Consider the following 19,983-nt stretch of genomic DNA (forward strand, 5'->3'; position numbering starts at 1 on the left):
CTACAACATTTCTTCCCCTCCACTACTTTAGTAATGTGCTTTGAAGGGGATCATATTGTAACCAGAGGAATGGGAGATAATATGGTGTCCAGTCTGCTTGTAGTGTCAAACAACTGTATCAGGTATGGGCTAGCTAATTTGGAATTAGAAGTAATTAGTAAAGGAGAGGGGTTCAAGTTAAGGTTAAAAGTTGACTCAAGACTTTTCTGTTCCACGTGTGGATCACATATCTTTAAATGTTCAGGCTTGGGTAGCTAAAATTAGCAGCCAGCTTTTTTTTTTTTTTTTTAAATGCTTGTTTTCAAATTAGGCAATTTGGTGGTGGAGTTGAGCCTTACACTAGATGATTGCAGAAGCTGAAATGGCTGATTGTAGATGCCTGCTTTTGAAAAAATGAACCATTAGCTCTGCAAGCTTTCAGGTTCTTCATCTCTAGAATAGAGATAGTATTTCCCAGTATGGCTTTTGGGACTTTGTTAGTTTGAATGGACTAACATGAGACAAGAGCTTTGGATTTTTGGCTAGAAAAAGTGCTATGCAAATACAATATATTATTGTGGTATCCTTTGAGACATTTCTGTGAAGCCAGTGGTGACTGTCATGATAATAAAGAAAGCCTCAGAGAAGCTAACGAAATAATGATCCTTCTTCCTTTTTAGCTATCCTTTGAAAGGGCAAATGCAATGAATGATAATGGTTTAATGAGAAAGAGTCATTAGGGCATCCAGCCTGCATCTTTAGAAGTGCAGAGCATTTTGGGAGATCTTAAAATTGCTCAGAGAACAAACCCAAAGTAGCTCTGTCAGAATATTAAACTGTTATTTGTATTCTCTTTTAATGCTGATTGAAACCAGTGATCTCTTTCACTGCCTGGTGGCTGGTACATGTGTAGTCACAAAGTGGCTTGTTCGTAGCTGCAGTGCTGCTGGAAGGGTAAGATCAGGGAAGCAGCTCTGCTTGCCCTCTCTCTGTTATCCTGTGCTTAGAGCTTAGTGTTACTTGAGGATTCCTGACCTGTTGAATTTGCATTTATAGGAGGCCTCATGTACTGGAAGTAATTGTCCTGGATTATTCAATTTCATTAATAAAGCTGCTTCAGTTCCAAGATTGGTTGGAGAGGGAAGGCCGCTACTTTTTTTTTGTTTGTTTGTTTGTTTGTTTGGTATTGGTACCTAGTGAGACAAGAGCTTCAGATACTTTGGCTGGGAAAATTCTATGAAAATACAGTACATTATTGTCATATTCTTTGGGGTATCTGTGTGAAGCCCAGCGGGTGATACTACTATGCATTAGTACAGAAGAGTGATAAGTGCAAATGGAGCTAGTATTAGCTCTGGTTTTGTATTAGAGTTATCCAAAGCACAAGGAAGTTGTTTAAGACTTGAAGCACCCTGACTGCTGACTGTTCAAAGGAGAAAGGTTGGCTCAACCCGTTTAAGGAAAGAATGACTTTACAAAGTATTTAGAAATTGTCCTGAAGGAGGCACTGAAGGAAATGTGTTGGAGCCACATCAATGACAAAGCAAGCTTTTGACTTCATGATTCCTACTACTTGGAAGCCTGAAACCAGCTGGCTGGTTTTGTGGTTTAGCCCTTTTGGTGTCACTCTGGACTCCTCTAGCAGCAAGGAGAGCAGCAGAGCTGGGTGCAGGCTCTGGCATTGCTCAGTTTCTGTAGCCACATGAGTTGTACTGTTCATTGTGATGCCAGAAGTGGCTTTGGGCCATTTCTCTGTCAGACAGGCAAGGAGCAGAGGATTGGTCTCAGGCAGAACCATAAAGCTGCAAATGCTAGAGGCTTGTTGAACTTAGGAAACCAAATTACTAGAGCTAGTTACTGGGAAAGGCACTGAATTGCTGCATGTTCTCTGATCATTTGTCCAGTAAAAAGCATTATTAGAGAGGAGGGCTGGGGCCATGGATTCTCATCCTAATAATGTTGTAGGTATGTCCAGATAGGCTTTTTGTGAGGGCCTTGTCCATCTACAGCGGGTTGTGTCTGCTCTGTCCCTATGACAGAAACTGTGCAGGGTTGGGAGCCAGGCTCTCCCCACTGTTTGCATGGTGTAAGGGGGCTTTTCAGGCAGGGTCTGACACAACTCCCTGGTGCTGATCACTCTTCCGGTGTGGGATCCTGTACAATGTAGCTGTTGGGTTGTTCTGGTAGGAAAAATCTTGTTTGTTAGGAAAACAAAGTATGAAACAGTAGAGAAACAAGCAGGGCAAGGTGAGATATCAAACATGCCCACAAATGAGGAGGAGGACACTACAGAAAACCCTCTGTGACGAAGCAGCCCTTTTCCCCAGTCACGAATAGGTAATACCACCCCCAGATCATCTGCTCCTCTGGGTGGGATTTGCTGGTGTAGGGGCCTGAATCTGTCTCTGTAACTCAGAAAAATTAAATGCCTGGCACAAAGTAGGATGGGGGTGACTGAGGACTCAAGATGCCAGTTTAGGCACATTTTTATCTAGACATGAGTTCAGCTGTTACAATTCTGAGCCACATTTGGATCCCCATCTTCAAGTCAAAAATCAGCCTACCTAAATAAAACTGTTGTTAATGGGTTTAATTTGGATTCTTATGTTGGATTTTTCTGGAAAGAGAAAGGCTAAGGCTGCTGCTGATATCAGAGTCCTCTTATGTGTAGATATCGTTTGCAATCCCACACTGGCACATGAGGGCAGTGTCCCCAAAGTCCACCTTCATGGGTGCACCACAGCTCCCCAGATGCATAGGATCAATGAATGCAGAGACAGACCCTGCCCCAAAGAACTGAAGTTTTCTTCTCTTTTCTGCTGGCCATCCTGAATGAAACAAAAGCTTGTGTTTTAAGCATAATAATGCTCCAAGCTGTAACTTTGAGCATCTGTTCACAGTCATTCCCTTCCCCTGAGCTCTAATAACCACATAAACTCTTTTTGTCTCCTCTTTTCTCCAGGTCAACAGACTATGGCACTACCTATGAAAAGCTAAATGACAAAGTGGGCCTGAAGACTGTGCTAAGCTACCTATATGTCAGTCCCACTAACAAGAAGAAGGTAAGGGACAGCCATCAAACTGGTAGCCATAGAAACAAAATTACAGCATTCTGAGAGGAATTATGATCCTAAAGTGAAATCTCTTGGTAATTCACAAGAGCTTGAATTGGTGTCTGAGTTGCACTGGTGGAATTCCATGGAATCCCGTAGAACTGATCCTGTTTTATGGCGATGAAGCGCTTAGTTCCCTGCTGAATGTGTTAGAGAAATAAAGGTTGGTTTTATTTGCTTCTGACTGTTACAACTTTATAAAGAACTCAACAAATATTTCTGGGTTTCTTGCTTACACTGGCTTTGGCTATTACACATCTTCCCGCCTTGCGTCTCCTTATTATTAGAAATACTGAGTAAAAGGCATTTATTTCTGCCTTTGACTCTTTTTCCCCACATTTGGAGGTAAAGATGTAAATGACATTTTCTTTGATTGCATCATGTAAGGGGGCTGAAAGCAGAATATGCCTGTGAGAGTGGGTGGAAGACCTACAATTTGATTTGGTTGTGTAGGAGAGGAGATGAGGTCACAGCTTTCCAACCCCCTGCTCACTCTTCCCACATGATGCAATTAGGGCTGCAGCTGGCTCACACAGCACAGCCCAGGAGCTACTCCTCAGTGCCGTTTTGGTTTAAAATTATTGCCTGTGTTGATTCCGGGGAGGCAGTGGGACAAAGATGCTTTCAGCTACCCACAGAAATCAGTGTGGGAAGGCTGCAGCACAAAGCTAATTGCTGACAGTGAAGTTGTGTTTGGACAGTGTAGAGGCCCAGTGCAACATATTTGGCTTGATCACTTCCAAACTGTCCATACCCTGTCTCCATCAAAAGATAGTAACTTGCTACTTGTACTGTTCTTATTATTACTGTTGTGTTTTCCATCACTGCTCAGTCTACAGATGTTTTGGGACTGATGTTTATTTCAGTGTGTGCAACCATGAGGCAGATACAGCTCTGGTTAATATGTGTGTTTGGATGTACAGGGAAGAGGAAGAATGCAATGGTCAGAGTTCAGCTTATATTTTTCCTGATGCAGAAGCTGAACTATTGTGACAACTACCTTGACTTTTCTTTTATATTTTTCACTTTTTTTGTTTCCTGAGCAAAACAGATTAGGATGTTTTGTAGTGAGTTTTCCTGGCTGTCACACCCCTCCTATATCCAATATGGGGGGCACTGAAGAGTTAATTCTTCTTTATTCTGTTTCCAAAGCAACTCTGCCCACCCAAAAGCACCGTCAATATGCTCAGTTACAAATCCTACGTCACTGGTGTAAAGACTCCCTCACAAATCAGAGTACGAGGATATATTATTATCTTCTAGCAATTTCTCAGGCTACTGAGCTTTACAGATTAGCAGTCTTCTTTTTTTTCCCCTTTTTAAATTAAAACCACCTACATTTCATCATAGGCCTATGTAGACCTATCTTTACCGGCTGTTTACTTATTTGAGATGAGAAATTTAAAAAGAAATTTTTTGGTTTTCTGCCTGAAGGCAATGATTTCTTGACCTATCTGTGCCCTTCTCATCTCTTCTGAAAAATCTTATGAAATGGAGAGACAAGCTGTAAGGAAAACCGATAGGAAACCAGCTTCAGTGCTGGCTGCTGTGGGAACAGCTTGCTTCCATTCTTTCTACCTCTGCTAAATATATGAGCACAGTTACTGTGCATGCTTAAACAGCTGGTCTGTCTGAACTCTGCTTTGTTAACCATCAAAGCAATTCCAGACATTCATGTAGCACTTGAGAAGTGTCTGAACAAGGTGTCGCTGGACCGGAGTGTCTGAAATTTGTCAAATTCAGGTTTGGGTTTATTGTCCACCCACTCCTCTTACAGATTCTTGAGGTTATGCACTGCAAGAAGGGCACTTGGGTTGTAGTAGAGACTCTTCTCCCAGTCTCTCTGGGTGAATATTGTTCCCGTGGCTTGGAGAGTTACACAGAATGTTTTTGCTGAGCTCCTGAGGACAGCTGCCAATATTGAATCACAAAGCAATAGATGAATCAGTTGCATCCAGCAGAAAAAGCCCAGCTCGCTTGTGTTTCACCTTGAGCAGCAGAAGTGCTGCCTTGTTGAACGTGATGCAGTGATCTCTTGTGAGCTGCAAAAGAGGTCTTTGCTTGAGGCAGGAAGTGGGGAGGGAGGTGCCAACAGTAACACACGTGCACAGAGCCTGTGTGCACACAGGAACCATGCAGACCTTTCCAGGCAAGGCGTTTTCTCCTGAGGCACTCACTCCCAGGTGCTGATTGGAGCCTGCATGCCTCGCAGCTCCTGTGGATTTCTGATGGGTTTGCACGTTGTTGCTGGCCCTGTCTACTCATTAGTGCTTAGAGGATTAGCGCTTACTTGGAGGAGGAGAAAAGCTTTCTATACGTTCATTCCTAATTGATTTACTAGTGAGAAGGATAATTACTTCTCAGCTACCCTGCAGAACTACAGTGGGAATTACCTGTCAGATTTCTTTGAAGGCCCAAAATGCCTCTTTTCAGCTGTTAAATGGGAATTATGTGTTCAGCCAAATGCCAGTTATATAAACATAATTTACCTGAATTGTGGCATAACCCTGGGCTCAATTATGAGGCAGGGGGATTTAAAAGCTGGCATTTTGCGTTCTTCTTTTAAAAGAAAAGCCTTTTGTTTCTGATTTCTTTTTTTTGAATAACTTTGGTGGGAATATTTTAATTTCTTTGCCAACCTGTGCTTTATTTCTTGGAGGTCAGATTTAGTCTGTAGCTGCTCATTGCTTTTACATGTTGCTGCTGGGTGATATCCACCCTCCTCATGCACAGAGATAACCAAGGCACAGAGCAAAGACTGAGCTGAGGTGTCTTTGGCTGTGGTGCAGAGCTGGGTTCCAGAGCTCCTGCCTGCTCCCAGGTGCTACCCAACCTGCTGATGGCTGCTCTTGGATCCGAGATGGGGGGTGTCCATTTCCTAGAAATCACAGAAGGTATTGGGAAAATTAACTTTACCCTTGTGCAATTTGACATTTGCGGTTATGATTAAATCAATATAACAACATGCACGTACCAAAGGAAGTTGCTGGGAATTCTTCTTCCCAGCTGTGACCCCTCCTGCCTCTCAGGTATCATTCACAGTGGTCAGGGCCAGCTTGGTAATCTGAGACCACCCTGGGTGCTGACATAAGGGAACTACCAAGCATTGTGCAGCCCGCTGTGAATCTGCAGACTCTGGCTGCATCGTAGTCAAAACGCTCCCTGCCGTGAGCCAGGACTACTTCATCTTCCCGTGCAGCTGTCATACAGCTAATTCCCTTCCCCTAAGAACTAACAAGTTTGGGGTTTCACAATGCTTCGCAAGTGTATGGAAAGCCTTTGCTGCTGGGAGTTGAAACTGCCAGACTTGGATCTGCTCTCCTGCAGGTGGTTGGGCTGTTTCTCCTTTCACTTGCGCAATAGGCACTTGTGTTTGGATCAGGAAAATCTGCACTGAGCTCTCCTTAATGCTATGAAATTCCAGGTGATCATTGCCCCTAGCAGTCAGACAGCTCTGAGGTCCTGGGGACTGGCTTTCTTGAGAGTTCCTGTTTTGAGCTCTGGTGAGAAGCCAAGTGCCTGCAGTGTTGACACTCCCAAACCCATGAAGATGCTCTAACAGGCAGAGTGTGTTCCAGGGCACATCTTCCCATTCAGTGCATCTGCCCACCCAGTTGTTGGCCTGAGAGAAAGACCACATGTGAAGCATCTGCTTTGTCCAGTTGCCAAATAGGTTGGAACAAGCAGGTGATTCATGGTGAACTTCAGAATGGAGAAATTTTCATATTTGCTTAGCAGCACCCCTTCCTTACGGATGAATGGGATTTAACAGCAAATGTTTGAGTGCTCTGAAAAGCTGAAATTAGCAAAATGCTTAGCTTTGGCTTTTCTGCCCTGTAGCCTGTTGTCTGTCTTTGGGATATGACAAAAAGCTGCTTACTCTCTGCTGGGCAGAGATCTCGGTTCCCTGCTGACCTTTAATTTAATGCTATATTTTGGGCGTTAGTTACATTCTACTAGAGGCAGATTTTCACAGCGGTCTGGGAATTGGAATTATTTCTTCCAAAACGCTAAGGGAAAAAGTCTCTTCTATTTTAATAGGAACATTTCTCTCAAGATTTAAATTTCCAGTTTCTTTTTATCCCAGTTCTCTTTTTTCTTTATGTTTGCTGAAAAGATTCTGTTAGAAAATTGAATAAATTCCACAAAAAATTAAGGTTGTGAATCTTTGGTTAAATGGCTGCACTTCAAAATGTCACTGCTTGGAGCTGAAGTGCTGTGATTCCCTATTTTCTAGCACGAGTTGGTCTGCTGGGTGAGATCCCCTATTGTGAGAAAACTTGCTTTCTTCTTGGTTGTCAATAACAGGGTTCATTTCAGAATTGATGCCTCGCAGAGGGATGTAAAGCCCTTCCAAAGGGTGCAGAAAGAAGATGAGAATTGAAGTCCCATGTATCTGAATCACTGCTCCTTTCAGGCACGGAGGTGCCACTTTGAATCTCGAGGATTTGTTGAACCACAGATTTTAGGTTTTAAGTTTTCCCGTGAAATATTCTGTGAAGAGTGCTTATTGTTGGTGAAGATGTTGTTTAGTTGAAAACCCAGTTCGCACTATGAAACTTTTATCTCTACCCTTGGGAATACTGTGGAGGTGGAGACGATGGAGTTAAAAAGAATTTAAAAGAAAGAGGGGGAAAAAGGAAGAGAATAACAACTCTGACAAATCAACCCCAAACCCGCTTTCCTGTATAGAGCATTGCTCAGATAAGGTGTGGATAAACTGGAGGTCCTGATTGCATTTAAGATCTGAGGTGACAGTTCTGATGTCTTAGAAATACCTTTCTTCATGGATTTGCTTTGCAATTCAGTTGGCTGCAGTTTTTTTTAGCTTTTCCCCTGAGCTATTACAATCATTGTTGCAGGTGATGACTTGAAGAATTAAAAGGTCTGTAGCCTTTTATGCTGACTGTCTGAACAGAGACATCATCCAGCTGCAGTGAACGAAATGAGGACTCCCCCCATTTTTCCCTTAAACCAGAACTGAAGCATTTTAGGTTTTATTTAAAGGTAGACCTTCCAGCTAAAGGATTTGAATAGTTGCAAACAGAGTAAAGCAGAAATAAAGTTATGGTGCTCAGTTAAAGAGCTTTGAGAAAATGGTTTTTCAGACTAGTTTCTTGGTTGTCACAGGCTCAAAATGGAGGGGCAGTACCAATCACTGAAGCTGTAAAAGCCTAAGGCATGCTGTGCCTCTCATACCTCATCATGCCTCTGAAGATGGCCCATCAGAAGGAGAAATGTTTAGAGAGCAAGAATTTCTGAAAGATAAATCTAATTAGATTTGTTTGTTTCTGTGCAGTTTCTTTGGGAGTGAAGTGCAGCAACTGTTTACAAGCTGGCAGAGAGCAATGTTGTGTTGCTGTTCAGGTTAATGAAGGAAGAAATTAATTGTCTGTAATACTGTAATTGCAGAGGAATGCATCTACCTGACTAGTGACTAGCTAGAATATTGGGAGTGATACCTCCCTTTACAGAAACGGGAGATCCCGAAATGAGCACAAGTGACTTTGACCTCCTCTTTATTTCTTCTTGCTCATTTGGAGAGTAACTGAGAGCAAAACCTGTCCCAGCCTTCTGTATCTCCAAAGGGAATTCTCAGCTGTGCTTGGAGCCTGAGGGCAGAACCATGGCTCAAACTTATTTTGGTTTTTCCTTCATTTCTTAGTTCCATGCTCCTAAAGGGAATTCTGAAGCATTTTGTTTTCTCCTTACTCATCAAACGTGTGATAGGTTGATGAGGCAAAGATTCCAGCGTGTACCTGATGCTTGCTAGCCCAACCTGAACTGAGCTGCCATGCTTAGCCACAGCTCCCATTAATCATCTGCTGCTTTTTCCTAAGACTGCATCCCAAGCTATTGGTGAGGAACTGAGCTCTGGAGTATCCTAAAGGCATTTGGGCTTTAGGAAGATGGAAGGTTTCCTTGGACCCTTTTTCCTCATTGTGCTGACACTGTGATCAAGGGTCTGTGCTGCAAATTGGCACTTTGGATGTGCTCTTCAGAACGTATTTATAACTCAAAGGCAGTGGGGCTGAGTTAGAGCCACAGGGCAGGAGTGATGGAACAAGTTGTTTCTACTGTCTTTTATCCCTAATCTTTCCCTTCAGCCTAATGGAATACAGTCAGTAAATAGCCCTTGGTTTTGCAGCTGCCATTAACAGGGACTAAATTACCTGAGCTGCAAATGCAGCTGTAAAAGTCTCTGTGTGTCCCCCTTCTCTGGACCCATTGAGCTGTGTATGATGTTCCTGTGTTTCTCAGAACTCCAAAATCTGTGCTACCCAGTCCAGAGTTGATGTGGGCAAAAAGGAAAGCTGTGAAACACAGTGCCTGGCTTAGCTGAGCTCAGATTTGTCTGCTCTGGTTATACCAGAGGATTGTGCAAATGTGACTGCATTTGGGGTAACATCTCAGTGTATCCATCTCATAAATACACTTCAGGAACAGTCAGGCTCAGTCTCCAGTACTGAAAATTTAAATAGAGGAATAAAATGTGAATGAAGAAGTAATATTTTTCTTCACTTACTGGTGTTGCAAAGATGATTTCCTCAAGGTCACCCACAACATCTGTGAAAGAGTGAGAGGATGTGTGACATGACGTGTTTTATCTACAAGGTGCAGTCTTGTGAGCTGTTGTACGTGGGATTCTCTTTGCTTGTCCAATTAATTCAGCTTGAATTTGTCACCTGAGAAAAGAGATCATGTTTGTAAATGTTTGCAGAACTGTGACCTGAAACTGTGTGAAAGAAATCCTGAATTAGGGACGTTTTGTAATACTTCAAGAAGAGGACTTCAGGAATTTCTTGTTTTGAAGGGTTTTATGTTTTCTATTTTGAATTCAGCAAAGTCACATTTTCAGAATAGGTTTTTCTGACCTTTCCTATGTAAGATATATCGTTTCATGATGCTGGATGACTGGGTTTATTAGTGTTTTGAACACGGTTCAAGATCAATGAATGGAAAATGCTGAGCTATAAAGGCATAAATACTTCTAAAACTTTTTTTTTTTTTAAATCCTTTTCAGTATTTCCAAGTTGGTGTTTTTGTTGTTGCTGTTTTTTTATTGTCATGCTCCAGGGAAGGCTGTCCCTCAGAATTCATAAATATGAAAACTGGGGATTCCTGGTGTTTTTTCAGTTAGTTCTCTGAAGAAGCAGATACATTTAAAAAAAAACAGGAAAAAAAACCCCAAAACCCCAAACCCGCTGAACCAACCCACTACTCATCAGCTGTTTTCTAAAAATAAATGCAATTGAGATAATTAACAAAATACTTCCATATGGCATTATTTAATGGGGCAGAAGGGAAGAAGGTTAGAAGAGAGGTATAAAAAGAAGCAGCCATTTACAATAAAAACCATCCTTTCAGTGTTTGTGAAGGAAAAAAAGTTCACATATTACAAAACTTGAGTTAGGGTTGTCTTTGTGTACCTTTATGCATCTGTATTTTGCATCTTTGTACCTCCACATGCCAAATATGGCAAAGAATTTTTGGAGCAGAAGGACAGTTACCAGGTAAGAGTGATAAGCTTGGCAGGATATTGGTGCATGTCTATTGACAGGGCTGCTTTGTCTGGCTTCCTAAAATTCAGTCCTTCTCTCCTGTTGCACTCTCTGCCTGCTTCACCTTGTACTGCTGCAGTCAGGGCCCTACGGAGACTTAGGGATGTTACAAGGTTGTAATGACAAGAAATGGGATAAAACTGGAGAGGTCTCATCCACAGGTCTCATCCACATTCAGATGTAGACTTCCCAGAGCTGGCTGTCAGAAAAACAGAGGTAGTTTGCTCCAATTTAGCCAGTGAGTGTTAAAGGACAGATCATGAGTTAGGATACCGACTAAAATGAAGCTGCAATTTTGTCACATACCATAACCATCACTTTCATGAAGTGGGCAGAGTGGAGCTGTGTGAGCTTTGAGTGCCTTGCCTTGGTTGGAGGGAAGAGAGGGTCTGTCAGGAGGCATCACCTTGTACAGGGCTGCTGATATTAACCACATGGCCTGTCAGCAGGGTGAACACAGCTGCAGGTCCCGATATAGGGCAGTTTTATGAGACATTTTTCCTGTCTTCATCCTCCTTACCACTCTCTGAAACATGGCCATCTCATTTACTGCTGCAGCACCAATAATACATTAATTTATGAAGTATGAAAAATGAGGTAGTTTTGAATTAACGAGGAGGGGCATGGTGCTTCACAGACAGCAGGATTATCAATCAGTAATAGTGAGTCACTTCATCCTGTTATTAAAAAAGAGAAGAAAATAATAGAATGGGTGGAGAGCAGCCCTTGGAAAAGGGGCAGGTGGGTCCTTTTGAAGACCATATAATGATCTGACCTTGATCTTTAGTGATAGGAGGTGGTTCACCAACACTTATTTATTTCTCTTTGAGGAAAATCCTCCCCCATCCCCTGCCAACCCCAAACCCAAAAATAAGTGGCAAAATATCCTTTTTTTTCATTCTTTTACAAAGTGAGGAATAGAGAAGCTCAGCATTACTGAGTGAATTCTCATTTTAATAGCCTAGATTAGCAGGGTCTGCAAGGGCATGTGCTGGCCACAGTCTCAGTTTCTGCCGCATACGCACATCAGCCTCTTAGTGTCACTCTAATGTTACCTCTGGTGTGATCAATTCTGTGTAAAATATTTTATCCCAAGCAGCACTGGGAAACCTGGAAACACTTCTGTGACTGTGTTAGAATCAGTTTTCTTCAGCATGGAGCTTGGCTGAGCTAGATCTTTGAGAGGTATTTCAATATGTCATAGAGTGTTTGGGGCTTCTTTTTACACTAGTGGGAGTTCATTGCCCTTCACCCTCTTGGTTCTAAGATGGCTTTTTTCATTGTATACAGACAGATGTTGCTGGACTCCAAAAGTAATGACAGGGGATTTCTAAGTGGTGCACAGATGCAGTTAAGGAAAACTCAAGCTGTAGTTTTCGTAGAAATCTAGGGAATCTACACATAGACCAGTCCTGTCTCTGAGGAGAGATTGGTTCTGCCTTTTACAGTGGGCCCTATGATATTTTAATTCTCTGTTGCTGACAAAAAAAGCTCATCTGACATCTTTTGTCTCCCTTGGAACCTTCCTGTGATCCTTAAAAATTCCTGCAAGAAAGCAACTAAACTCCTGAAGCAGCTGTGCTCAGAGATGTGAGAGGCAATGGAATGGGCACAAGGAATGCAGTGCCGAGGACCTGGAAGTGGGTGAAAGGATGGAGTAAGCTTGGCAATTTTCTGGCTTTTGCCAATTGATTCCTAAACCAAAGTGTCAGGGTTGTGTTGGAGATAAAACCCTTATCCCCTCTTCCAATTCTGTTTCCTTGTACACTGGTTCTTAGGACACCGCAGTGACCGGAGCTCATGTGTGTGTATGAAGGGATATGGAAGGGAAAGTACACGATTTTCCCCAGGCTGTGAAGTGTCAGTGACCCTGTTGGAATAGGATGTAGCAGCTGTGGTTCAGTCACTGGGGCAGTCACTCACCTGCTCAGTGTGTAATTGCAGACATGACTACCACCATAAACCTGCAAGAACTGTTTCATTGGGAGCTAATTATTGAATGTAAGGGAAAATGTCAAAGCCAGTGGGCTGCTAGTTGTGAATCCTGTTCCTAGGTCCAGAACCTTCCCATATCTGGCACCTGCATCTCTGGCACCCAAGTTACCATGCAGAGCTTGCAGCCTCAGTGGATAGCTTAGAGCTGACTGCTACCATGCAGAGCACTGCACTGCCATCATGTTTGGTAACTTTAACCTTTAATTTTTGGGGGCCTCAACCTTGCATCCAGAAAATGGATAGACCTTCTCCTATCATCTTAACTTCCTCCAGTGGGGGGATATTAGGAAGAGAAGTACATTAGGAACAGTAAGGGACATGAGTAATAGATGCCAGGTAAGTAAATTGAGATGGATCATAAGCATCTGGACATGAACTATCTGGAAGTGATAAAGCTGACTATTGTCTATGTTCACTCTGCAATCTGACTAAAAAAGCAGAAAAATAAAGTAGGTAAGCAAAGGAGAATCAATGATGCATTTAAAATTGTATTCAGATTTAATGGCCTCGAGGGAGATGCATAATACGATTTTTATTTTTCTATAGAGTCATGAAACACTCTAGTGTCCTCAAATGAAATAGACTGCTGAATACAGGCTGCAAAAGTTTACCCCCATGAGTAACTATCCATGCACATCTTTTTGTTTTCTGTAATGGGGCAACTACTGTGAGTAAACTTATACCCACATGTAAAGTGTTCTCCCAAGTGAGACCTATAATCAGAGGAGTGTTTTTATATAAATGGTGTTCTCAGTTCCAGCAGCTGTGCTGCACACAGCCTCTCCTCACTGATAACATTATTTTCTGTAACTATTTCTGCTTACATGGTAAGTTACCGTAATGGTGAAAATTACTTTGTAGTTCTATGGAGACTAGCACAACCATGCATTTACTCAAATAACATATAATTATAACAGTGAATGCTGCTTTTCTCTTTCTGTGAACACAGTTTGGGATCAGAGCTGTTCCTTGTCACTAGAACAAAGCTGGTGACCGCGAAACAGATGTGTCAGATGTTTTAACAACCGGGGCTTTCCTGTGTAGAGTCGAGAAGAGTAAAAAGGCATCATGCAGAGCTAAGCTATGCAGAAATACCAGACTCTAGAGCAATATAATAATATCAGTCAGAGGCTTTGCATTTGTGTGGAAGCACTGGTTGGTGCCTAAGGTCACCAGCTGAGGTTCCTGCTACTACGGGTCCAGGCCCATTCATAGAAGTGCTGGTCAAACTGGATGTACAAAACCAGTGGTGGTGCTTGTAACCCATTTGGCAGTTTGTGGAGGAGAACTCAGCATGAACATGCTGTGACACAGAAAAGCCTTTGGCAAATTAGCTGCACAGCACTGAAGTGGCCTCAAGAAGGTGGGAATACTGTGGCAGAGGCCTTTGCTCCGATGATCTGTGGGGAGCTGGAGAATGTGCAGCTGTAACAAGAATATAATGGGCTGGAGTAACCTTGGATAAAAGCTGCCTTGCTGTGACAATGAAAAGGTTTTACAACCAAGCATGTGGCTGTTGCCAGTCAGTCATTCTTTGCCAGGTCAAACACATGCTTTTTGGATAGCTTCCATCCCCACTGGCACCTGGAATTTAACAAGCAAATGCTTGCTGTGCCTTGTAATTAAAAGTGAAAAGTACATGTGTCCAGTGCCAAAAAGAGGAGAGAAAGAGGGGAGACATGTTGTTCTGACCTGCTCAGCAGCAAAACAAAGATGAGATGTTCTGCTTTGTTGGGTCTGTTATGATGGCTTATTCCACTCCTCTGCATGCAAATTGGATCCAGCCTGGGATTTGGCATAGTGGGCAGGTTCAGATGGCAGCCTTAGAGTATCTGTGTTCTTTTCCCAGCCCTGATTTTTGTCTAAGTCTTATAGCCATGATATATTTTCATTTCCCACCTGCCAGTGAGGATGGCAGAGTGGTTTTCCTTGAAGAGCTCTTGCTTTATGCAATTTAACCTTAATTTGCTCCTGATCCTCGAGGCCTCTTGCATGGTGCATCTGTGCTCTTGCACAGGTGCTGGAGGTGGTGATTAAAATGGAGTGCCCTCTCCATAGGGAAGGGAGTGTGTGAGCTTGGAATTCTGTGAAGTGTTTTGTTTTGGTGTGGCAATTTATGGCAGGTATGGCTGAAGTGCCAAAAGCCTCTTGCAATTTTGTACAAATATGAACAATTAGTTGTAATTTTAGTCTGGGTATAATTGGATATGAGAGACAATAGAAGACAGCAAAAGATTAACCAGTCTGTAAACAAGTGTGGTGGGCTGATGTGCATCTCCTCAGAGAAAGCAAGGTAGTGCTGGTCCTCATTTGATGCACTCCACTGATGCCCACTTTTGTTTCAAAAACCCTGCCGTTTTATGTTAAAGAAAAGTTTTCATTTTACTGTTTATTACTTTCTTTCTAGTAATGGTTCCCTTCTTTCATGTACCCTCTACAAAAGGCAAAACATTCTACAGAGACAATGAACCTGCATGTCTCCTGAGCAGCATCATGTCCTCTGATCATTCTCTCTCAGTGCTGCAAAGACGGGGAACCCACACATGGGTTCCCCATGATGTTGCTGTCTTCTCAAGCCAGTTTGGTGGATTAGAGAGCTGTCAGTCTCTGGCACAACTGGAGGAGTCTATGGAGGAGGTCTTTCAGAGGGGTTGAATGCTTACAGAAATAACTGCTGACATCTGAAAAGTTCACTGGCAAGCAATTTGATTCTGCAGACTGGAGGTTGTTTTGTAATTACAAAGAATTCCTGATGGGAAGGAAGTTCTGAAGGGAGGTTAGTGTGAAGTGTCTAAAATGTCTTGAGAGAGCTATTTGGTTCTTTGGTCACGGTACATATAATGCAGACCCAATGCTAAAGTCTCAGGAAACTCTTATTTCATTGCTTGGTTTCTGTGGGTGCCTGAGTCATTTTTCATTATCCAATAATAAATACAGTAGTGAAAGTCACCTTTAACACTTAAAGATTGCTTGGGTTTTATGGGATTGTATTGAAGTGAGTGCCAAGGTATAAAAGCCTTATGGTTGAGGTACTTTTATAACACATGCTTCATAAACCCGTATAAAGTGAGTGCAGTGCACTTCATCCTTTAAGATTACAGCACTATGGTTCTGAGAGTTGGTGATCTGGCGCTATATTCATTAATTAAATCTGCCATTAATGTTAAATTTCGGGCAATAAGAAGTGAAGTTACAAGAAGTTGAAACAGGTTAGGTCCAGACAATTTATCTCTCATGAAAGCTCAGTGCCCCTTTACTGCCTGAGTGATGGCCACAGGTTATCCTTAACATTAAGGAAGTTTTTGAGCCGTGTGAAGGAAGAAGGAGTCCCAGATTTGGGCTACTCTGTAGCACAAGGGTTTGCAATGAGCATTTTCCTTTTGGGACATAAAGTAAGTAATTATATGAAAACTGTTGCCCTCTTCATGAATGTCTTGTTTGGCTTCCCAGAGAGGACATGTCTCTCTTGTCATAGCTGCTGATCCCTAAATAATGGACTGAATTTCTTCTCTTGTAAGTAAATACACAGGATTTCTCTCTAGAGCAGATTTTTATCACTGATGCGTCCCATTTTTTCCTGTCTGACTGATATGCTTGGTGACCAGGAAACAGAGGTTGCTTTCACTGCCCCCTGGTTATTGCAGAGGTCAGTATATCTCCAGGGCAGTGAGCAGGTATTTAGCCATTCTCAAACATCTGTGGCACTAGTGCAAATCATTCAAAGACACCTTTAGCTTAGCTGATTTATATGGGTGTTACTTTTGCTGGTAAGTAGATAGTTACTTGTGGTACCAGCACTTCTTTTGTCTCAGAGGAAATTGGGCTGGTTTAATGAAGCTGAAGTTTTTTTGTTGAAATGGCATGTAGGGATGAAAGAAGGAAAAAAAAAGGATGAGATTTTCTCTGCAATGAGTTGCACCTCTCCTCCATGGGAATGGCAGAGAAGGGCTTTAGATACACTGTGTAGCTGTGTTCTAAGAGATTTGGGTTGTGTTCAGACCTCTGGGGGCATCCTTTAGCTTTCAGGGCAAGTAATTGCAGTAATGATGTTGGAGAGAGAAAGAATGGGAGGGGAATGAATAGCCAAGTCTTTGCCAGTGAGAAATTTCAGATGGTCAGACATGTAATCTAAAATGCTTCAATGTACTCTTTCCCATAAGAGTTCCAAACTGTTCATATTTAATTTGTGATGGACTGATGTTTTGAAGGAAGAAAATGGTTTTTGTATCTTTAAGCCTTTAAATGTCACTGGATTTTGATTTCTCAGTTTCAAAAGGAGGAAAGGACATCAAAAATCCAAAGCAAAAATCCTCCATTTGCATTGACATTTCAGCACTAATTGTTGAAACTCTTTGGCTTTTTGAACTCAAAGCTACTATGAAACTTTGTGGGAAGGAGACATGGGACCATACTACTCATTAAATGTTTTAAATCAAATTGGAAAAGAAAGAAAAATACAGTAATTTTTCTTTTTTAAAATCTGTTTTGTTTTCTCATTGATGATGTAGATGTGGCCAGGCTTTAGGAAGGATCTAAAGTGTTTCTGAGTTGAGGGGCTAGTGGGAGGCCATAGAAACCCCCCAAAAAGTCTTTTCACTTTTAAGCTGAGCACATTCAATATGGAAATCCCTATGAACCTGTAAACATGAAACCTCAACTTTCTGTCTTTGCAACAGTGTTTTTGGCAAAACTGCCTTTTCAGCTGTAGGAGAGGATAATGCAGTGCTACAGAGTAAATTCTAATACTTTGCTAAGGAACTGGGTTTGTTTTGTAGCTATGGTGGCTTGCATGGTTTGTAGGTGTTTTGTTGTTTTTGTTTATTATTTTAAAACTGTTTTGTTTATTTTTTTTAGAATAGCCTTTTACATAGGTAAATGTGACTGGGACCTCTGGGAAGGACTGCTTATGAAAAGTGCATTAAAGTGAAGAGGAGAATCAGGAGGCAGTACACAATGGTTTAATGCTGTCTGTTTCTCAGAACAAAAGACATTTATTTGAACTTCTTTATTCATTTGACGACTCTCTGGTGCTCCTTTGCTAATGTAGCTCAGTGGTACTATTGCTACAGATTATTGCACCTATAAACTGGTCTGTGCTGATTTAGGGAGATGTGCTTTGGTAATTTACAGAGAAAATTTATGTTCGTTGAGAAAAATAAAAGGATTCCTTGAAAGCTAATATTAATAAAAATGCCATTTAAATGCCATTTATGTGGCATGTTGTTTTGGTTGGTGTTTTTTTTTTTTTTTTTTTTGTCCAGGGGTGGTTTATTAACTAATTCAGCTATGTACAAAACAGATCTCTGTTGTGATCTCTGTGCTCAGGCTACCTGTATCTCCATGCCAGTAGAGGATGTTGTAGCATTGTGCCTGTGAGCAGTGTGCTGGCTCATTGCTGTACAGTTCAGTATTCCACATCACAGCTGTCTTTGTGCCTGGCTACCCTGGCGCAGAGGAAGAGGAGTATGTCACCATCTTAACTCATCCACCTGCACATAACCCATGTGAAACCAATACCAAGGAAGGTGTTTATATTAACCCAGTGACATCTTTGGAATTTTGAGCTGGCTAGCAGGAGCTCAGGTTCTTAGTTACAAATCCTACCCTAGTTTTTATTACATTAACCCCATCTGAGGGCATGACTTTTTTGTGGATTTGTGCCGTAATATGGTGTCACTTTCCCTCCTCCCTGCTTCTGCATTTGAGCTCCTTTAAGGGTTCTACACACTCTCCAACAAATCTGAGTGACTCTTAACTACTGCTGTGGTTTGTGTACCAGATACATTATGGCAGGCATAGGTATGACTTCTTCCTGCCTGCAGCTTGTGCTGTTTATTCCCTGGGATAAATCCCCTTGAAGCGTTCAGAGCTGGATATGTTCCCTGCTCACGTACTGAAGATCTCAGTCCATATATTGTACTTAATGTTCTTGCAAGGGGGCCTCTCCATATCATCTTCTTTCTGTGTGCTTCCCCACTGCTGTCTGGTGTTCTGCCCACCTGGAGTTCATTCAGAACAGCTCTGTGTGTGTCACCACTGTCCCCAAAGCTCCTGCTTTAAAGGAGATGCACCATGTCCCAGACAGCTCTCTTCCTCAGCATCCATTCCTAAGGAACTATCTGAAGTTCAGTCTGATTTTCAGCCTGTTTCTTTTTGGTCTGGTGCTTGCCATTCATTGTTAACTGGATTTTGAAGGTCAGTAAAAGGTATGTAGCATAAACTAACTCACCTCAAGTATGTTTTCAAGGACTTAACCCTTTGCAGTAGCCAGTCCTGCCTCCCCTTCCCCTCTCCACTTAAACTAGAGGAAAAAGCAACTGAAAAGAATGTTTTATACATGCCTGTATATATATAAATAATCTAGAATGTAGAAAGACAAAATGTAATTTCCTTTTAAACAAAGGCTGCCATTTAATTTAATATTATAGAAAATGATTAGGTCTTAAACCCCTATAAATTATATTTGACAACTCTCTGGTGCTCTTTTGCTATTCCTTATGGCAATTATAAATGGCAACACAGGGTGCTGGCAGAAATGCTCATTCTGACTGGAGTTTGTTTATGTCTCTTAATGAAAAGTGATTAATCTATATCACTGCTGGGGTAGATCCTTCGTCCTGGTCCTATAATAAGAAGTGGTGGTTTCAGGCCTTTGACAAATGTCCTGCTATTTCCCCTGCTAGAAGTTCCCTCCCCCTATAGCTTCCATGAGAAAAATAGAAACAATAAAAAAAGAAAAGCCCAGAGTTGCTCACTTTTCTTTTTCTGCGTGCCATGTAACAAACGTGTGTGCCCGTCCAAGCTGTGTGGCTGGTGGTGGGCTTTTGTTTTGCACTCTGATTGAGCCTCCTGGTTTTTCTATCCTTCTCTGTGTAGGATCAGCCTTTCCTGGGAGGATGGATGACAGCAGAGGTGTTGGATGTGTTCATTTCTCCATTTGAAGGATGGAGAATGGATATGGGAACTGGGTGAAGGCACGGGGCACAATTTATGTGCTGTCACCTCTAGATATGACTGTTGTTAGGTTCTTCCATTTTTCCTAGCTTGGTGGATTTATTATCTGATCTTGCAACCACTGTTATGCATCCAGAAGAACAAATTGGCCAGATTTGTGAACCATCTGGTGGAAATACTGCCTTTCTGGTCTCATATGCCCATTTCTTTAGCTATCCACAGAAGTGCTGCAGATTGTGTGTGAAAGGGGAGAGGAGATGTTTTGCGTGTGTGCTACTTCAGGTCCGTGCCACTGTTAGCTGTGTTGTGCTCCTTATTTGAGGACAGAATTCCAGCAGTGACCTTTTAATATACAGCATTATTAACTTTGTAATCTTCTA

At 42.0% G+C, this 19,983-nt stretch overlaps 1 protein-coding gene across 1 annotated transcript in view; it reads left to right on the forward strand.

The window, feature by feature from the left end:
• Positions 1–19,983, forward strand: part of SORCS3 (sortilin related VPS10 domain containing receptor 3) — a gene marked incomplete at its 5' end in the record, with an annotated part of 274,330 nt that overhangs the window by 127,338 nt on the left and 127,009 nt on the right. Inside the window, one exon of the mRNA XM_082285707.1 lies at positions 2,942–3,041. Coding sequence (XP_082141833.1) covers positions 2,942–3,041 — 100 coding nt within the window. The remainder of the gene's footprint in view (positions 1–2,941; positions 3,042–19,983) is intronic.

The sequence above is a fragment of the Coloeus monedula genome, assembly GCF_965178545.1.
Source record: "Coloeus monedula genome assembly, chromosome: 8".
Classification (NCBI taxonomy): Eukaryota; Metazoa; Chordata; class Aves; order Passeriformes; family Corvidae; genus Coloeus; species Coloeus monedula.